General features: G+C 41.1%; 1 protein-coding gene across 15 annotated transcripts in view; it reads right to left on the reverse strand.

Annotated features, from left to right (window-relative positions):
- Window positions 1-16,144, reverse strand: part of BRSK2 (BR serine/threonine kinase 2) — a 402,463-nt gene extending 386,319 nt beyond the window's left edge. For 5 of the 15 annotated variants that reach the window (XM_081903621.1, XM_081903616.1, XM_081903618.1 and 2 more), the window contains exon 1: window positions 856-1,416. In XM_081903621.1, coding sequence (XP_081759747.1) covers window positions 856-949 — 94 coding nt within the window. In that variant the 5' untranslated portion in view covers window positions 950-1,416. Of the gene's footprint in view, window positions 1-718; window positions 799-855; window positions 1,418-15,953 lie in introns of those variants that run through there. The other 10 variants (XM_081903619.1, XM_081903615.1, XM_081903608.1 and 7 more) reach the window with 7 other exon arrangements.
- Window positions 16,145-22,120: the final 5,976 nt, after the last annotated feature.

Consider the following 22,120-nt stretch of genomic DNA (forward strand, 5'->3'; position numbering starts at 1 on the left):
TAATTATGTCACGTAGGGCAAAAGCACCTGCTCCCTGCTAATGCCTTGCACTACATTTCCTCCTTTTAATATTTCTTGCTATTGTTCCTATCAGGCAACAACAACAAACCTCTGGCTGCTGGACATGGATTCTTAAATCAGCAGTAAAATATATAGTAAGATTAAAAGAAAACAGCATAGACAAGGCAGGGTTTTGGATTATGGCTTTTTTTGTTTCTTTGCTCCTGAATACTTTTTCTGCTTTGACAGTGCCAGGGACACTTTCCAAATAACCAGCAAAGGCAGTATCATACATTCACATAGTCTCTTCCCCCTCCTGGCCCCCAAACCACCGCACCTCCACCAACTGCACCTTAAGGACTACACCCTTTTCAATCATGATGTCATAAAACACTGCTGGTGACTTCCAGCTTCCTCCCCCTCTTCTTCGTTGTCCGTTATGTGCCTCCCAATTCAACTGAATTCTAGTTTTAAAAAAGGAAAGGAAAGGAAAGGGGTGCACTGAATCAAAGCAAAATTCTCCAGCCGCTGAGCATCTTTCCTTCGCGTCCCCCCCCTCCACTCAATCAGCCCCTCCCCACACGCACTTTGACTGTCATCAGAACACCACCCCTTTCCAGGAGTGATCCACACAAAGCAACCTGGACTTGTTAAAACAAGATATAAATCACGAAAACAAAACACACACACACCCAGAGCCAGAGCAAAAAAGAACCACCTTAAAGTCAAGCTATTATTTATCAGATGCCACAGCAAAAGACAAGGAATGGCCAGAGAGCCTAGACTCTCCCATCTCCATAATCTCAGCGACTGCTGCCTTATCCCTAGGGCTGCTCCTGCTGCATAAGAACCAACCTGTCTGTCCTTTGCCCAGGGTTTTCTCCAAGCGGTACGGTCCAACATATTGTGCGTGCTGAGCTCCGCTGCCTTCTTTGCCAGTTGATGTCATTTCTACCTGGCTCTGTAATTCTGCGAGGTTATGCCTTGTGTTGTGGTTGGGGAATCTCTGGGCTCTTTTTCACCGCAGCTCTTTAAATTTCCACTTTGCCGCTGTGCAAGCAAAGCACCCAGTCTCTCTCCCTCTCTGACTCTTTTGCTGATCTTATCCACTTGGCTGAAGATTCACTCTTCCTTCCCCCCTCCCTTTCTTTCTTTTCCTTTTTGTTTCCTTCTCTCTGCCTAGGATGCTGATGCACAGGAGGACTTATTAACCAGTGTTTGGGGAGGGAGGAAATCTAAGATCCAAGCATAAGAAGCATGGTGCTGGTCATCAGCACTCCGCACGCCTTAGTTCTCTCTAGGAGCTGTTCGGGGAGAGCTGGAGCAGCGGAAGAGCTGGGGCCCACGGCTCCGACTGACATTACAGGCAGCCAATCCCTGACAACACCTCAGCCTCTCCCCCCCCCCTTCCATCCACTACCTTTTCTTTTCCATCAGCATCAGCATCAGTTGCTGCCTCTGCCTGCTACGGAGCATCATAACCAATGGCAACAGCAATAAAACTGTGAGGGGATTCGTCTCCTGATAAGGTCAGTAGTTAGTCAGAATTCAAAACTGCCCTGTTTTAAACTTTGCATGCATGGGTAGATGACAAAAAGAGCTACATAGTCTGTATCAGCTGCACTGAAGCAAGTTAAGCAAACAAAAACTCTGCAGTTCAGTCATTCAAGTCCATCTTGCAAATAATGCTGAGACTGTGGAATAAAAATCACACACACAAAGAAAATCCAGCAAAGGAGATCAAAGGAAAAACGAAGTCCAAGAGAGCTTATTTTTATTTATTTATTTGAGTGACAAGATCTTGGGGCAGATGCCCTTAAAATGAAGAAATTGTGCACATGTGCATACACACATGAACACACAACACTAATCAGAATCAAAGATAGCTTGGTTATCTTAACATGATGAATGCTAGGGTTAATGTTAAGGTTAATACAGAAAATTAGAGGTGCCCAAGCAAAATGCAGTTAAGGAACAAAAGATATTAAAATGACACGGGAGCAGCATGACCTACTGCCTCACTCAAAGTAACTAACTAAATATGATGACACCCCAGCCCTTCTGTTAGAATGCAAGTTCTGCTGAACAGGTATAAAGTGGGTGAGGGGAGGATTTGAAGTGGAGGGCAGACAGTAGGTGCTGCTGAATTTTTCTTCTGCCAAACCCATTGCCTCCTGAAATCTCCCTGTAGCTGCTTCTCTCTCAGTGGAGAATGGTCAGGAGAAAAACAGCTGGGGAAGGGGTGATGGTAGGGAAAGTTCAAGCAGGCAAAATAAAATCAAGCAACCTCTTCAGTCCATCCCTTGGTCAACATGAATTTCCCCCCACCATATATCTTCCTGATGGCCACTTTTGTTTTAAAACAATGGGCTGCTACCATCACACCAACATTATACCTTTACATACCTCGCCTTTTTAGAGCTTACTGGCAAAAAATCTGAGTCTTTTGGAGGTAGTTTGCTGAGACTTTTGAGCATGAGACAGGGCATGTGCTTTACGGTAATGCTCTCAGAATCACAGAGCTTTTATTGGTATGTTGTGAACTTTAAGAGGCAATCTCGTTGAGCGGCCTGATTATGGAGAGCAGGATGGAGATGGACAGTCAGATATTAAAGTTTCTTTTCCAGACTCAATCACTCTATCCATCTTCATCCTGCTTCCCACACTCAGGCAGCTCAAAGAGATTGCCACTTATAGTTTACAACATTCCAAAAAGTGTGCCACCAAAAACTTATAAACACATTCCCAAATAATTAAAGCAAGTCAGCAGTACCACAGACTGGCTATAGATAAACACAGAAATAAAAGCACCTTACTTCCATGGTCTTAGTCTTTGAGGAGAAAATTGCTTCCTAATCCCAAATATACTCCTGGATACCTTAAATAGTGTATTATCCCACATAGCATGGATGCACCTTAAGATCTTCCTCTGAGATCTTATTTGCCACAATTACAGTGGAGGGTTCTGCTAGGACATGGCCTTCTTAGCTTTGACACCAAGGCTATGGAAATAACCTCCTGAGGTTTGCTGATCTTTAGGTGTTGGCCTAAATCTTAGATACTAATGTGGTGCGCCCTCCCCCTCCCCAAAACTGTCATAGAATCATAGAATTTGAAGGGACTCCGAGAGTCCTCTAATCCAGCTCCCTGCAATGCAGGAAATATTTTGCCCAACATGGAGCTTGAACCCCCAAGTCTTATACTCTATCAACTGAGCTATCCAACCCCCTGCAAGGCAGGAATCCCAGCTAAAGAATCCTAGAATGGTCAAATGGGAAGGGACCCCAAGGGCCATCTAGTCCAACCTCATGCAAAGCAGGAATCACATCATAGGTTGGCATTTTCTGGATTTCCTATTCCCACTGCTTGTTTCCAGCTGGGGAATGTAATTAGTTTCCTGTTTTGATCTGCTGTTCATTGCAATATATCTATATCTATATCTATATCTATATCTATATCTATATCTATATCTATATCTAATCTATATCTATATCTATATCTATATCTATATCTATATATCTATATATCTATATATCTATATATCTATATATCTATATATCTATATATCTATATATCTATATATCTATATATCTATATATCTATATATCTATATCTATATATCTATATATCTATATATCTATATCTATATCTATATATCTTGGCTTTGATTGTTTAATTTTGTATTATGGTTTTTGCATGTTTATTTTCCACCTTCTAGATCTGTTTAGCCTAAAAGACAGGATGCAAATGTGTAATAAAAACAGATACAGTGGTACCTCAGGTTAAGAACTTAATTCGTTCCAGAGGTCCATTCTTAACCTGAAACTGTTCTTAAGCTGAGGTACCACTTTAGCTGATGGGGCCTCCCGCTGCTGCCGTGCCACCGCCGCACAATTTCTGTTCTCATCCTGAAGCAAAGTTCTTAACCCGAGGTACTATTTCTGGGTTAGCGGAGTCTGTAAACTGAAGCGTCTGTAACCTGAAGCACCTGTAACCTGAGGTATCACTGTAAATTAAATATGGTGCATCAGTCAGGTCTAAAATTGGAAGGTAATATTTACTCCATAGGCCTCTCTCTTTGGGAAAGGATTTTACTCCATGATATTAGTACCGCAGGCTACCTTTTCAATACATCTTTTCTGGCTGTGGCCAGCTGTGACACCACTCATTTAAAAAAGGGTAGTAACTTTCGATGGTATGCATGTGATTAGTTAGAAAACAGGTTTCCTGTATCATGTTGCCAAGTGGAAAGAAGAATATTATCGGCCTTGTGGTGTGTAGTAACATGGTCATGCAGATCAACTCAGCTAAAGGTATTGTAATTCAAGAATTGCTTCTTATTCAAGATTTCTTTACGAGTCTTCTGATCCCAACTAATAGTATTATGTAACCATCTGGCAGCTGGTATCAGTTGCATGGAAAGGTCTGTGCTGGCACTTTTAATATTTGGTAGGTGTTTTATTTAGATATTCTGTAATACAGAGCTCAGTTTTAGAGTTCAGTACACAACAAAGATTTGGGACGCAGGTGGCGCTGTGGGTTAAACAACAGAGCCTAGGATTTGCCAATCAGAAGGTCGGCGGTTCAAATCCCCGTGACGGGGTGAGCTCCCGTTGCTTGGTCCCTGCTCCTGCCAACCTAGCAGTTCGAAAGCACATCAAAGTGCAAGTAGATAAATAGGTACCACTCCGGCGGGAAGGTAAACGGTGTTTCTGTGCGCTGCTCTGGTTTCCCAGAAGCGGCTTAGTCATGCTGGCCACATGACCCAGAAGCTCTACACTGGCTCCCTCGGCCAATAAAGCGAGATGAGCGCCGCAACCCCAGAGTCGGTCACGACTGGACCTAATGGTCAGGGGTCCCTTTACCTTTATCTTACACAACAAAGATGCAGCAATCATACTAGATCTGATTCTTTGGTGAGAACCCAGAGCAGCATTATCATCATCATCACCACCATCATTGTTTACAGAGCTTGATATGTAACTGTTACTGAGATGCTACAGTAATCAAGATATATTTCCATGGCTAGATTGTATTTTCAAATAATACAGTACATCTGACGATCTTTGCAAGGATGCAAAAGGTGTCAGATACATCTCTAGAATGAGCACCGTAATCAAGGTCAATGATGTGCTGTTTCAAGAAATCACATAAACAGTCCAAACAAATATTAGTTTCAAAGGGTTTCATGAGTCATCATGCAATACAATGTCTCTTCGCTGTCATGTGGCAAGAAATGCCTGACTTAATAATGGTTACTTGCTACCTCTTCAATACTGAAAAGAAAAATCTTTTCTCAAATGAAGATGTCTTTGAGATTCTCTGCATACCAGTGGATAGGATTTCACAGATACCATATCATCACTGACTTTCCTTGGCCAACATGCCTCCTTCATTTGAGGTTAGTCTGATGGCTGTATCAAACAGGGTGGCATTTCAGTGGTAGCATTGTGGAACTCCATTTCAAGGAGGCTTGCCACATCCAGTATCTTGCACTTTCTAGAAGGGCTATTCAGCCTTTTTTATTCCTCCAATCCCTTAGATTTTATTAATCTTGATTTTGTGATATTAATATCAAAGTGGATTTCTCATCTTTTAAAATATTTAAGATACCCTGCGATTAAATGGCAGATTATGCCTTTTTAAGAATAAATTTTAGAAGCCTGTTTTATTTTCATAATAAAGCAGGCTTCTACATCATCCCTTTAATAGTCACCTGTGTGAAAAAGGAATCGTCTCCAGCAAAGCACATAGGAAAGTTTAGGTATATTGGGTGGCAATGTATGATGTGTACAGGTGGCTTGACTGTGTACAGGTATAACTGTTTTTAGATTTTAATTGAGTATCAATTAAAATCTCATATGTAGGGTAATGGGTATTTTAATTACTTAGAATGTCATTGTTAATTAGTTTTATTTCAGGCATAGTCTCTTTAATTGTTCCTTTGCAGGAAGAGAATGTTAATAATTTGTCAACTTGTAGAGGCTTGCCTCTTTAATGTTTTTTTTTAAGAATGGGCTTTATACTTCCATGTTAAATATATCTGTTATATTGTGTTTGATATAGCATTTTAGGGTACAGTCAGAAGAATTTCTGCCTGTGGGGCCATTGCATTTGGCAGAAGCCCTGTTACATTGGCAGAATGCCAGATACCCAGCACCACGAAGCTCCTGACATGTTGGCAAAATGGCTAAGATGGGGTGAAGTCATGATGGGGGACAAGAGCAGCACAGGGGAGGGGATAGGCATGCCATAACCTGTGCCCCTTAAAAATATGGCCACATCACCACTGATGGCCCAAGTTTGCACAAGTCCCAAATCCGTCACAAAGAATGCCCATCCCATTGACTTCAATAGGAGGATTAAGAAAAATGCTGCCTCCACATCAATGACTGATGGGTCTAATGAAACTCAGGACCCAATCACAAAATTTTACACAGGGAGGGCATAATTTCATACAATGGCACAGGTAGGAGAGCCTCTCTTGGGCCTCATGTTATATACACTTGGAACTAAAAGCGTTGATCGTTGATACTATGGAGAAAAGACACTTAGCATCATAACACACAAAAGAACTTGACCCCACTGCTAACATGTCTCTGCTGTGACTCCAACTCTCATTGGCTCTTGACTCCAGCTACTGCCACCCACAAGGGGCACTAGCCACCATTGACTAAATTAATGAGTCACGCAGCACCCCTCCTGTTTGGAATAGGTGTGGAGAGCCCCTCCCAATCATTTTTTTTGTGAGGCATTATAATCTAGATTCAACCCCTGCCTGCAAAACATAAGCTGTTACATCAGGCTCTGGAATTTATGTGCTTCTGGAATCTATGTTTGGCTGTTGAGCTGGCAATAAAGGTGGAGAGGAGACCTGTTACTGCATGTACTATGGTGGTGTGGTTAGGGAACTGTTCTGTGTAGGTTCTAGTCCTGGGAGTTCCCTCTATTTTACCCTGGCATACAAAACATACAAGTAATGGCCCATATGCATCTGTCTCCTGGTTGGGGTTTGGATTCCCACCTTCTCTTTCCCAATTCTATGTCCTATGAAATGGGCCACTAGTGTTGCTGCTATCAGTCTATGCCTGATCTTTTTGTGTGTCATGCTCACAACCTTTGGGCCCTTAGCAAAAGAGCCTTTCCTGTCTGGTTGGGTCTTGAACCCTTGTCCTGGGGTAGACTGCATGAACTCTCTGCAAGTGTGCCTTGTGTTGTGGTCTTCTCCTTTCCCCATGTTTTGTTAATTGTGCTCATAAAACAGTAGTTGTGAGGAGCACAAACAAATTCAACCCCCTGCCTAGAAGAATGTGGAGAGCCAAGCAACAGAGTGATTATTGCTGGCTGTGCCACTGGAGCTAATGGAGTAGGCACACTATGGCACTGTCTTGTTTGTTGTGTGAATGTTGATCCAGGTGATCCAGCTGCCATGAGTTCAATGGCTGACCCTCTGTATGGGCAGCACTTGTCAGGCCCTGAATGAGTGATGGTGTTTCTAGGGACACTGTGGATGTGTCATTTTTACATTGTTCTTATATTATGTGACTGTGTGTTGCCCCTTCCCTGCAGTTGTGAGCTGAGCTAACATGGGTTATGTGTAACGTGTCCTGGCATAATGCAACTATAAGTGTGCTTTCAATGTTGCATTTCTCCAAGCATATGAAAGACCAAATATAATAATGTTCAAACATAATGAGAAATGCTGTGGCTGTCCACAGACTAGTTTCTGTTCATACTTTTGTTTCTAACTGATGAAAGTCTTTCCAATAACTTTACTAATAATGAAAAACTTTTGAGAATCCACTTATTCATAATTTTGATCAGTGTTCTGCTATTTGGTTTATTGATGCAAGCATTTTTGGCCTATTTTTTGAGCATGATGAAGAAATGCTTTGGTAGTTCTTGATCACTTAATAATCACACAACTGTTTATTCAATTTTCCCCACACACAGAGCAAAACCCCATTATCAGCTCCCCTTTGATCTGAAACTCACTACTAACTCTTATTTGAATCTAGGTTACGTCCCCTGGTGTGAAGCACTTGCACAATAATTCCCTCAATTATTTGAAGCCTTATTTATCCAAATGTTTTGATGTCCTATAAATAGTTTGAAGAGACAGGAATGTACCATCCCTGGCTGTATTTGATCTTATCATAGGGGACTTGGCGTTAGGACAACCTCCAATCTTTTTCATGTAATGTCTCATTCTCAAAAGGCATGCTTTTGTGGCCAGTTAGCATCTTGGACTGACACGTCAAACACAAATTGACTAAGCCCATAGACTGCTTAGTCTACTCATGTACCCTGATCAACTGAGAGATATATACAGATGGAAGAAATTTTCTGCAGGCATAGCTAATGTGAATGCACATATGCACCATCATTACAATGTTCTAGGCTGCATTGAACTACTACTCCATATAAGGGGTGGGGACCTTTGGACCTCCAAATGTTGCTGAACTACAACTCCCAACACCTTCAGCAAGCCCAGTCAATGATTAGGGATGATGGGAATCACAGTTAAGCAACATCTAGAGCAGTCATCCCCAAACTCGGCCCTCCAGCTCTTTTGGGACTACAGTTTCCATCATCCCTGACCACTGGTCCTGTTAGCTAGGGATGATGGGAGTTGTCCCAAAACAGCTGGAGGAACAAGTTTGAGGATGCCTGATCTAGAGGGACAGGCCTGCTCTAGATGCATCTCTTGGTTCATCATACCAGAGCAGACAATTGTTGCATGATGTGGAAGGAATCTGTGATAATTTTATGCAGATCATTGCCTCTCATCATGTCAGGTAATTACCTAACAATAGAATCTAATGGAAGGAAATAAGCAAAGGTTCTCTGAAAGTTGCTTGGAGAGATGCCCAGTTTCCCCAGTCCCTCTCTTACTACTATTATCTCAATAAAGATTATCTTCCACTACACATGGAAACACTTGCTATAAGATTGGGGGTTGTGCTCTGCACACTTTCTACTGTCTGTCAGTGCTTCAAGTTTGTGATGCAAAGGTGGCTAGAACAGGACAAGGAAGGCAAATGACTCAGCAGGGAAGAGAAGCAGACAGGACGAAACAGGCAACTCGTGTATTAACTAGGGAGGTGGTGTCTATTTGGATGGAGGCCCTTGCAGAAATAAAACCCAATTTCCCCACAAGGAGGAGAGGGAGGTTGGTGAAGGACTTTAGAAGATAGTTCTATCTGAGATTGAGGAGTATAGGCTGCACCTCTGCAAGTGTTAGGGCCTCCAGTACTCTGGATGACAGATGCTGGAAAGAGTAGGAAACTCACTAAGAGACCTGACCCTGCTCCAGAATTTGGTGGGTACTCAGAGGCTGTTAGTCTCCTGTGCCTTAACTAGGGACTTGATGAGACAGGGTGAAGTAACTGCTGCCTGTTCTTACTGTGCCCAAATAAATGTTTTGTTTCACTGTTACCTGCTTGCCTGTTCTTTTGTCATAGTAAATGGCATGATGTTGAATTGCTCTCAGCTACCTTGATGGTGACAAAATCAATTGAGCAAAGCTATGGATTTTGAAATATGTTTGTAGTTCTAGACATTTTCTTCCATGATCAAAGAACAGCACTCTGTGGGACCATGGGTTGATTCATCAATACATGTTCATTTATATGAAATAGTAAAATGTCATCAAAATGTTTTCAGAAAACATTTCAAAAAGAGAAAAGGGGAGAGACAGAAGGAAACATACACAAAAGAGAAACAAAGGTTGGCCTAGCAAAAGTACTTGGAAAATGAAAAACGTTTTAAGGCTTATTTAATGTGAATAAAATACCCTTTAAAACCCTAAATATGGCATTCGTGGCCATCATGTTTGTGTGTGTATTTGTACAATGCTGAATCGTTCTAGGGCTGCAAACCAACCATAATCCACAGTCAACATCACTGTCATTTACGTCTACATAATAGCCACAACCCCCAAATCTGAATGTTGCTAAGCCAAACAGGCACCTTAATTACTCCCTTGATTGTAGCAAAGTCCCATAAGCACTTGTAAGTATTTTGGGATACAGTTATGTTGCACTGCTGATGGCAAACTTTCAGTTTAGTTTTGATGCAGTTTTAAGGTTCAAGATAGAAGAGAAACAATGTATTTTTAACCAGCAACAGAGAAATATCATGCTACTCTATTGAGTTGAAGAACCTAAGTGAAAAAGCAGAAGGGCAACCTTTTAAGAAGGCCCATCAAAATATATTTCAGAAAAGTGAATACAACCCATAAGGAAGTTATTGAAAAAGTTCCATGTCTTCAGGTTCACAGGCTCCATACAGAAACACTCCAATAATTTCAAATAAAATGATAGCATTCCATGACCTAAATCATGTAGTAAGAGGGGTTCAGGAATCCAATTTTCTAGTAATAATATCCTCCCCAACTCCAATGGGAGGTTGGTCCAAAGGCCTGTTTCAAACCACTTTTTCTCTCTCATGGAGGTTACTCTTCACATATACAAGTGATGGAGTACTCCAATCACAAAACCACCTATAAATTAATAAAGGAAGCAGTTATCTACCCAGGAAAAACTAGGACTGCAACCTCTTCTTGCGCTTGATTCCACACTGTAGCTGGCAGCAGATTTCTGCATATATCTACTCAGAATTCAGCACTATTGAGTTCAATGGGATGCATTGCAACATAAGTGGGTATAGAATTGCAACCCCAAGTCACAATTACATATATAAAAAATTCAAGCTAAATTTGGGGAGTATCATTTGCTAGAAAGAGTACATATACAGCAGCAATGATTTGAAACACATCCTTAATCCAGAGGAAAATCTCCTCTCAAAGCTTTCAAACCCAAAATTCCAGACTTGGAGAAGGCCATAACTCACCTAGGTGGGTATGAGAGGCTCAGGGGGTGGTGACAGCCCAGGAGATGGCATTCCCTAAATTGTGAAATAACCTCACCACTTAAGTGCATCTGGCACTGTGATTATGTATATTCCATAGCACCTCTTGTTTGCCTTGCATTTGTTTTAAAATTATTTTATACTTTACACTTATTTTAATAACGTATTTTTAAATTGCTGTAACATACCTATGGACCTTGTGGTCAAGGGTGGGTAAGAAATCAAAATCATTGTCATCATCACAATCACCACAGTTGAAGGACACAACCCGGCCAGGCAACACTTAGGGACAGAGCAGAACTGGTGGTTGGTTGTAACCTAGGAAGAGTTCTGAGAGCCAGAGAGGCCTGGAGAGTCATATATGACCCATGGGCTGGAGATTCCCCAACACAAGTCTGGATGACTCTATGCCATCTTTGCTTGAAGATACTAGTCATCAAGCAAAATGGTATGATTTGCATTGGCTACAGGAAGGTGCTCCAAAGATGTAGAGAGGTCTCAAGTGGTGTCTGTTATAGTAACTAGTCAGGTAAATTTGTGGCTAGAGTTTGAAAACAGCAACGTCATAAACACCATAAATATTCCACTAGAAATGGTTCTACTTATGGGTTTTTTATTGTAATGGTTTTATTTGTTTTTATAACTTTATTATATTGTAATCCACCATAGGACTTTATGGAAAAGGTTGGGTTAGGAAAGTTCTAACTAACTAACTAACTAGCTAGCTAGCTAGCTAACTAATTACAGGAGTCATTGAGGGAGTAGAGGGACATTTCCCCCTCTTGCATTTCACATCAAGAATTAAGGCAGGCAGACTTTTGACCTCAGCCACTGGAATACTCTCTTTCACAGTTAAGTGGAAGCAAATACTTTCTGCTGAGCCTATTTCATATTTAATTATTCCTTAATTTAAGACCATGCATGAACTGTGTGGCAGGAATGAAAGTAGATCAGATGTGCAATATATCAATATTCCTGTAGCTCTAGATGACAGGGCCACCATTTTGTGTTTCAGGAGGGAAGGTAAAGTGATTTCTGTGGAGTTACAACAAAGCTGGAAGGTCTCTAAAAGTAGTGCATTATGAAAGCAAAGTGGTTCCTGAGCACATCACTAGACCTTCCTCATGTTAAGCATATATAGGGCAAACATGGACATAACATGAAGACCTCTTGCTTTACCCCTGATGTTGCATCCCACACTGGCCTCCCCCCCATCCCCCCCTCTCTACATGTGTGCAGTAAAGGTATCTGTGAAGGGACATAGATCTATGTGTGGGCAAGCATATATTTTTAAATCACAGAATTCAGCAGGAAGGGATATTGGTTTTCACCAGGAGAGTTTAATAAATCTATAAAAGTTGTGGTTTCAATTACAAGTACACACACATACACACCTCTAAGGATTTCTGCCTTCACAGCATTTTCACGATACTGAATCAAATTGTTCATTTCTTGATATGAAAGTATGTGACTCCCTCTCTTCCCAAAGCTTCCATTAATATTAAAAGCTATTAGATGTAGGCACTAACGGTGTTCTAAACTTCTAGTTAAAACTTCCTGCAGATAAAAGTAACACTGTACTGGTGTTTGTGATTATGCTGCTTCTTTGCCTTTTGCTGCAGAAAGTGTTTTCAAAATTGACATTTGTATTGCACACTGTGTGCTATTTCACCAGTGGGAATTCCCAAAGCCAGAATTATGTCATTAACATTACCAGTATTTAAAATGTCAGATTTAAGCTGCTTCCTCTGGTGCAAAGCCTGAATACCAGGACCCTAAGGAAAGTTTTATAGCATCGATTAACTGCAACCATTTATTCACTGACAAGGAGCTATGTAAAATGTTTACTCTGACTTCTAGATGGGAGCATTGTGCATCATTTTTATAACATGCAAGCCAACAATATTGTACTATGTTATTACAGGTCAGAGTGACAACTTTGCCAGGTAAATCATACATGCTGACATTAGGTAGCTCCAGATAGAGTCATAACTTCTGAGACGTGCGTTGACCGGGGTCACATAAGAGGTGCTTCACTGAGTTTTTCCATTTACTTTCATTCCACAGAGAAAAAGGAAAATTGACTCCAACCCATTTACCAGGAAACAAATCACATGTAAAGACTAGGCACCTGGCTGAAACGTGAATATATTTGTTAATGAGAACTGAGGTAGTCAAGAGTAAGTGCAGCCCAAAATCCACATGTTTGGTTATGTGGTAGGTTCCTCTAAACTCACCAAAGGGTAAAATCTCAGGATGAGGTTAGTTATAGCACATCCTTTCTAACTGGCATTTCTGATCAGTTGTGGAAGAGCGGTAAAATTTGTATCTCCTTATGTAACAGATGAGGAACCTCTAGATGTTGCTGAACACCAACTCTCATCATCCTCAGCCCACATGAGCAATGGTCAGGGTTGATGGGAGCTGGAGTCCAGCAGCATCTGGAGAGTTACAGATGCTTCACTCCACCTTATGTTTAGGCACTACAGATGACAGCTTGCCATATGTTTGTAGCCGCATGTAAATTTACATGCGACTATCTTATGCCAAGCAATGATAATATAAAGTCACCTACTGTTACCAGCTTAAGGGCCAGTGCAAGGACACGGTGAGTCTGGAGCGGTATTAAAAAGTCTGTATATAGCCATGAATATGATTTGAGCAAGATGACATTAGCTCTGCTCAATATCCTGCCATTGATTGCATATTCTGATAGAAAACCCAACACCAGGGGTAAAGCTAAAAGCAAAACTCTTCTCCATACTCTACATACTTTTGCCCTACACAAAAGTAATGCATGCATAGGGCTTAAGTTGGTAGGCATCATTACATCTTGTAGGAGCTGTAAAGAATGCCCACAAATCCCAGAACAGTTCCTCTGGGCTATAGAGAGCTGGCTTCAATTTGCAGCTACAGAATTTGTGGGGGCTTCCAACCCTCCTGTCTCTGGCTGCAAATAGCAGCTTATTGGGTGCAGAACTGTCATTTGCAGTTGGGGATCATGGAGGCTTCAAAGCTCCATCGATGCTGCATCACTGCAAAAAAAAGGGAGGGGGAGCCCTTTTGTTATCCCTCTTCCATCACAAACAAGACCCAGCTCACCGATATGCCTTGATTAACTGAGTAAAGTTGCTGAGCTCAACTTTGGATTGCAGCCACAAATTAAATGGAGACTTTCAAAGTATGCCACTAGATGATTGATTGCCATTGTATGCAAAATACAAAAGGCGTGTGATGGTTGCACATTTCACATCTGGGTCTAGAGGGGTGGCTGGAGCACTGAGATGGGCTAGGAGCAGGGCCAGTGGGAATGAGTGTGCATTATGGATGCATTTCATTTTAAGTTTGAGACTTCTTTTAATTATTGCAGAAATTTTTTTCTTAAATTATATCTTAATTATTAACATTTTAGACTGTCTTTCAGGGCCAAGGCTTTACAAGGTGACTTCCAACATATAAAACATACAATGAATGAATTCATGTAATGTTTTGTTTGCAAGTAAATGGTTTTAATTAGTTTAATTGTTTGTCTAATTATTATTTTGTACTATGGACCACTGTGAGCGTTGTGCTGTACAGGGAAACCACAAGTGTAAGCCTGGCTGCGGAAAGAGTAGAGAGCTGAGGACAGGCTGCTTGTTCCCTGGCATTTTACATCGGCTTCAGTAGCACATCTCTGTGATGCAGAAACCTTTGCAGGCAGAGCAATAGACCAAAATATGTTTTTTCAAGTCAGACATCACAGCAAGCCACAGTTGTCATAAACTATGATTTGCAAACCTGCTTCAAACAATCATTTCTATTCTGATTTGTGGACAAAACACATTTTCTCCATTCAGACCATGCCAAAGCATAGTGAAGCTTCACAAAGCCTGAGGTGGTATGTTGTCTAAAGTGTACCTCTGAGAGCTGTTGTAAGAATAAATTAAATGAGGACTGGAAAGTTCCTTGGAGATGACAGAAATCCGTAGTAAAAAGACACACCTTTTGCTGTTCATCCATAAGTTGCTTTTTTGAACTGATTCAGTAAACTGACTTCCATTGAATTATGCTGAACAACTCTAGTTTGGCATCTTCCCCCATTTTCATTAATAGTACCAAATAAATTGTAGCTTTTTACTGTACAAACTTTCCACCATTTTACAACTGACTCAGCTGCACTGAGCATAGGCATCTAGCAATGACAGCCTATGCTGCAAAGGTTCAAGGCCATTTAGTGCCAAATGGCTCCCCACTCCACCTCACCATGGTGGGGGAAAAAACAAATAAACCCTAAATAATTTATAAGTTGCTGTCCTTTAGTGGTGTGTTAAAACCTGATGGTGAGGCAGGCCACTTCACTTTGGCTAATAATAGGGCTGGCCCTGGCACTGCTATAGAAGGGCATCATTATTACTCTTCTGTTACAGACAGATACTCACTCTAGCTAATGTTCGTGGGGCATGGAGACAGTCCTTGCTGACTCACAGGGCAAAGGCTGAAGGCCCCAAAATGGGAGGCTTCTCACCTGACACCCCACCCCGACATATGTCAGCACCAAAGCTATTTAATGACAGAGAATGGCTTTTTCTTGGTGAGAGGTGTGTGAGAGGTTACATGTAAACAAATAAAAAAAAGCAGGAGGCAAAGAGAATGGTCACAAACCAACAGAGAGAACTGAGGAGAGAACAAGAATGGGGGAAAGGATAAGTGCCATATTTACGTATAAGCTAAACAAGCAATAGCTTAGGGCCCCACTCGTTTGGGGGCCCCAAAAAATTTAAAGGAAAAAAACTGGATGTACATTTCCAAAATATAAGATAAAAAACAAATAAAATAAAACCTACATACAGCAACAGTGGCAAATGGCTTTAGATACCTGTTAGATCCATAAATTACCATATAGCATATATTCAACACAAAAAACAGTGACAATTTGTTGTTGACATAGAGCAGCTGGACATATAAAGGGCCCCATTACCCTCAGTAGCTTAGGGCCTCATCAAACCTCAATCCAGCCCTGGAAAGGAAATTGTAAATATATATCTATGCCTTCCCCCCTACCTTTGTCACAAATGTAGAATAGTCAGATTTTTTCTTACTGTTGTGAGTCTTCTGACCAGACCTGTAGATCTCCTCAGCACTGCTGCCACTTTTGAGTTCACCTCAGGACTGCTTGTTCTCCACACACAGAGCCGCAGCGTCTACTCTGTCTCATGTCTTGCAGCAAGGTCTCCACCATTTCAGTGTGTAGCTGCTTACACTTTTCTCTCAGGAAGACCTATTCATCACAAAACCTGTTTCATCCATGTCTTCTTCATGCCTTCTTCAGCAAATAATTAGTCTACCTCAGCCAGATGCCCATGCTGGTCATTTCGTTACCTCAGCAGCACCTGCTTCTCCTTTCTGCACTTTCCCGCCCTTTTCAAGTGTTAATCCCAAGCAGGGTTTGAGCTCCTGTAGCTGCTGACATGTGGAAAGGCCTACACCTGTGAGCTTCCCTTTCTCACATGGCCTTTTTCCACATGTGGGAATCAGCAGGTGGGCTGAGGAGTCACACAAATGCAGGAGCAGGGCTAGCAGCAGAACTGGATTAAGACACTCTGAGGCCTTTAACTATGCCAAATTTAAGAGGTGGTGTGGCAGTACTCACCCCAAAAGTTTTTTTTCTAATGGAAAGGACAATGAAACTAGAAATAATCAAGTATATCTTTGTAATTATCAGAATGATATGGTCTGTTTTAGAGTCCATATTTCCCGTTTCCTTTATCTTTTAACCAATTATATAAAATTTTGTTTGCTTTTCTAGAGGCCCGTCATAATTGGAGGCCCTGAGCTGTAGCTTAGATTGTGAGTAAATCTGGTACTGGCTAACAGTGTGGCCTCTCTGGCCCTTTAATCACATGAAGGGGGGGCTAATAAAAGCTGAAAGGTGAAGGCTGATTTCTTGTCTTAAAATGGGGGGGGCCTCCATTCCACCATTTGCTGAGGCACTCTAATACTCTTAACACACATTCTGAGCTGTGAGGCAGGTACTTTCTCTGGAGTAATCATTACACTAAATGTTAGTCTAAGTTAGACTAGGATGCTACAGCCAGATTGCTGCTGGTAATTGCTGGTCGAAAACATGTGACACCATTGTGAAAACAGCTGCGCTGGCTGCCCATCTGCTACCAAGCCAGGTTCAAGGTTCTTGCATTGATTTGCAAAGCCCTGAACAACTTGGGTCCTGGATACCTAAGGGATCACCTGAACCCTTATATCAGCTTATATCACCTATACCCTTATGTCTCTCATTGTCAGCTGGAATAGCTCAATCAGGGTTTGAGCCTGAGCAAAAGTTTCCAGTGTTGCAGGGGGTTGGGCTAGATTACCCTCGTGGTCCCTTCCAACTCTACAATTCTATGACTATGAAAAAGGGGTGGGTGGGTGTGGGTGTGGGTGTGTATTGCAACTGTCAATGACCAGGAAAAAGAAGTGCATTACAAATGTTATAAACAGTTAAATGTCACACTCTTGTAGGTGAGACTGATTCATATTATTAGTTGTTATCATTATCATCACCCCATTCTTCTACTATAAGCGCCCAGAGCAGCATACAGCACAACCATAAACCCACATCAACCATAAACCCATATCATAAACCCATCAATAACAACGCAACTACAACAAACAACAATTTCTAAAAGTATTAACGAACAGCTCTTGAAACAAAACAAAATATGTTCCACCACCCAATGAGCAGCAGAGGATTGTGTAGGAAAACTCTGTGGTTCAGTCCGTCAGTGTGTTTGCTATCTTTAAACATGCAGGACAGGCCTAAGAGGAAATAGCTAGGTTTGAAGTGGGGGCAGGTTAAACACGTCCTCTTATTCCTTTTTGTTGCAAAAAAGTAGTGCAGCAATTCTCAAGAACTCAGTAGGTAAGTGAGTTAGACAAGCAGAAATGCTTTCAATCCTTGTGCTGCATATGAACCTCCTTGCCAGGGCAAAAACCCACAGATTCATTTGGCAGCTAGCTTCTGAATCCATTTCAGAAAATGAGTGAAATCTGGGTAGATGTATCAGACCTTAGATCTCTTTAAAAATTAATTGATGAAGCTGAGTTAATAGTTCTTCAAATACCTCTTGCCTGATTCTAGCTGAAAAACTTGTTGGTATTTGTAAATTTACCATCTTTTCCAGTCATTTCCAATTACAATTATTGTAGGAATGTGTTGTTCAAAATTTTCCTTGTTACCTTTATCTTTATCTTGTTACCTTTATCTATTATGTTTCCAATCATGCAAATAGTTATGCACATGAGTAATTTAGGTCAATAGTCTCATTGAACTCAGGTTGGTTATGGTTATAAAGTTACTCTTAAAAACCACACTTTACAGAGGAAAACTTTAAAAAATATTCATGTGACTTGCAATCTAGTTTTCCTCTTTCTCTGAACTGCATATTCACTTTTAGGAAGTACTAGGCAAACAGTGATTAGCTGCATCCTCATATTCCTATGGAGTGCTGAGAAAGTGTTGGATTATTATAGAAATAACAGCTAGATAATGCACATTCATTCTATCTCTCTATATCAAAATAATTTGATGGATGACAAAGAAAGACAACATGATTTTTTATGTTGGCTAAATAAAATTATTTCAGATTTGAGTGTACCTTGGGACAATAAGTGATACAAATGCAATTTTAAACAATCCTTATTTCATTATTTTGTTGTTTGAATAATTTTTATCCTGCTCTTTAGTCAAAAGAAGGTTCCAGAGCGGCTTACAAATCACTTATGATCTAAAAATATACAACACAAAAATAATAAGCAAACTTAATAATAGTTGTCTGTCTTTGTTTTTAGCTCTTTATAACATTCTGTTCACTCACTGTACACAAATGAAAGGTTTGTGTGAATGTGTATATGAGACCTAAGAGTGATGCTTCACCATGTGGTTTTATAAAAATAAACAATGAATCTATAGATGAAAATGGGTGTATGGTATGTTTTTTGACATTGTGTGACAGGACTGTAATGCCATTTCAACATTGTAAGCTGTAGTGGTGACCTGCTACACAACAGCAGCCGTTACATCTGATAAGACCCAGTCATGATCCACTTGCATGTGGTGACACTCCAGAACACACAAGGCATGTCACACTTGCACATTTCCATTGGCTTTTCTTTACTGGCTGCTCAGGCAATTTGATGAAGAAAAGTATATTCAGATCACTGCACCCAATCACTGCCATCTATCGATCACATTTCAGTCATGGCAGCAAGAGTTTTGTGCTGTAAGCCCAAACATCCTGTAGTATTTGTGTAATCTCCAGCAAGGCTTGAATACTTTGTATGTCACAAGTAGTATAACTGAAGAGCAAATTATTATTTCAGGTACGTAGACTTGAACTGAAGACATTATTCAGCAAATCAGCCCTTAAATTCCGCTTTTCACAAATCAAACAGGCCTTCCAAGCCATTTCCACATAATCTGTCTCTCATATACAGCTTTTATTTGTCATTAAGACTGATGGTGAACTGCATTTAATAATGCAGCATGTTCCATTCACATCTTTGTGGCAGGAAAATGCATCCTTATACAAAGGGATTCTACTTTGCCTGATCCTTACTTAGCAAGATGTCAAGGTTGGTTTAACTTGATACCTGTTCTGTGTCAATTACCATGTCAATCCTGTCACAGCACTGAACTCACAATGGGTGTGTATATATGATCACATAGCAGTGGGTTTTGTATACTCAGTTTGGTAATTTAGTTACATGTGTGAGTGTAATATATCCATATCAAGCACACAGGCATCATTCTATCAATCTTCAGCCTTTGCAGCTACACTGTACAGTTGGTATATAACAGGCTCTGTGGACTAGTTTTGTGTGCTGAGCATGATTGTCTGGATTCTATGCAGTACTCACATTGCAGGCTTTATTCTTGCCAGGGAGGGAAGCACTTACTTTCTAAGATGCTCTTTAGATACCTATGTCATTGTCAAAAAACCTTATATTTTCATCTCCCTTGAAAAAATGACCAGCAGGGATTATTCAGGTTGTAGCCTGGAATTGGAAGGTGCTTGTTGTTATACTCAGAAACATGGCTTTTCAAGACTGGCAATCACAATGATATACATGGACCTTTGACAACGTCAACGGGAACATCTCACTAAAAATGATGCCCACTGTAATGCAATGATAGCCTCTGAAAACACACTCATTAGATGACATTCGATTACCACTGATGGTCACAGTACTCAGTCTTGTTGAGTGCAAGGACATATAGAAAACCATATTATTTCGATACAGCTTCACTTCCTGGTCCACTAGGCAGCCCCATCTGTCAATCACACCATCGCTGCTGAAACACTGATTTGCCTTTTCATATCCCATCAGTTGCTTGCTGCACTTGGTCAAGGGCCTGATGGAGGTCAATAAAGAGCAGCATGCAGTGCTTACCGAATAGGTTTCCATCTGCTTGAACATGCTGATGGTTGTAGATTCTGTCAGGAGTGGAATATCCAGGGCTACGGTGAGATTGGGATTCCTTGACTTTGGGACAACATGGAAGGAATTTTCTTTTCTAGTCAAAAAATTATGAGAGTGATGTATTTCATTTTCTTAAAAGCCAAAGTGGATATATTTATGACGGATGTGGTGTGGCTCATTCTTAACTTATCTCTCAGCCCCCAATGCACATTTTACTATAGCAGCATAGTTGCTATTTCTGCAAGGCTAAATCCTATGCTGCACCTCTAATGTTTGGATAAAGGAATTGCATGGGAAAGGTAGATCATATTGGATTTTTAATTCTTTTCTATTATTCTTCTTCTTTTGTATACTGCCCTGGGAATATAATTGAAGGACACTATAAAAGCACTTATTGGTAAATAAATAACATGATTGATTGACCAAATCAGTGCTACCAGCCCCAAGGGAAGTATGGCCCTCATACAGTCATGATGACGAGGGGACGACCGGGTATTACAGCATATATACTGTACATTCTATGGTGGTTTAGTCAGGCAGGTAGAATTGGGTAGGGTTTTCAGGACCTTGGATAGGTCTGATCAGACAAAACAACTTGTTCTAACACAGGCTTCCTCATCGGCCCTCCAGATGTTTTGGCCTACAACTCCCATGATCCCTAGCTAGCAGGACCAGTGGTCAGGGATTATGGGAATTGTAGTCTCAAAGCATCTGGGACAGAGGTTGAGGAAGCCTGTTCTAACAGAATCTGGAGCTCAACCAAGTTTTTTTTCTCCCTCCCAGACTCTACCTCCTTGTTGAAGACTCAAGACCTCTTTAAAGAGTTAGTTCCCACAGCCTAGCAATCAATCAGTTTTCCATCAGGTGCTGCCCTGTGCATTGCCTGCACTGATGAGCAGGAACTGACAATCTTGAAACACCTAGTGTAAAGGAGACAGCTCCTCCTCTCCCAAGTGCTGCTGACTGAGGGTCCTAGTTTAGAAGTCTCTGATGGATGGGCTTAGTGTATGGGACTGGGTCTGGGTTCAGCACTTCTGCAGCTTGCGTCACTGGTCATCCTGATCCAGTCTGTTCCTCTCTGTGCTAGAGTATTGGCTGCTACTCAGGAATGAAGTTGTGACAAATATAGTCACTTCCCATGTCATTTGTGTGAGCCACAAGGTTTCTGTATCCAAATATTGCCTGTGCAGCTTGGTATCCAAACATGCTATTATAGTAACATATGAATCAGGATATAGTAGTGGACTTTTCGTGCACCACGGGTGGGGGGTCCACTATTTCCCCCCCTTTCAATTGATAAAGATGGGTCATCAGCTATAATGTAGTTTTGCTAGAAGGCTTCGAGAAAAGTTTCCTGGATGAACACAAGGATTACGCTTTCTGGATCCATCAGTAACAGTTCACGTGATATGGCGGAACTGTGGATTCACCCTCCCAAAACTATGATCACTGCAGATTTCTTAGATGGGCCTGGGTAAGACAGATGGCCGTGAAGTAAGGGTATACAGGCACATCTGTAGGACTTCTGGACTGGCTCCATAGGTGCATGTGCACAGTCATGATCTTGCTGCTGCAACAGCTGGGAGAGAAGCTCTGCAGCTCTGTCCCAACACATGGGGGTTATTGTTTTGTTTGTCATTATGTTATGTATTTTTGTGTTTCTATATTGCAAACCACAGATGAAGGGCAGTATATAAATTTAATAAATCATCATTATTATCATCTAGTTTTCTAGTGCCTCTTATTTGTTGTTGGTGTTGTTTGGGAAGGTAAGGTATTTTGTCTT

This window comes from Podarcis melisellensis (assembly GCF_964234715.1).
Source record: "Podarcis melisellensis genome assembly, chromosome: 1".
Classification (NCBI taxonomy): domain Eukaryota; kingdom Metazoa; phylum Chordata; class Lepidosauria; order Squamata; family Lacertidae; genus Podarcis; species Podarcis melisellensis.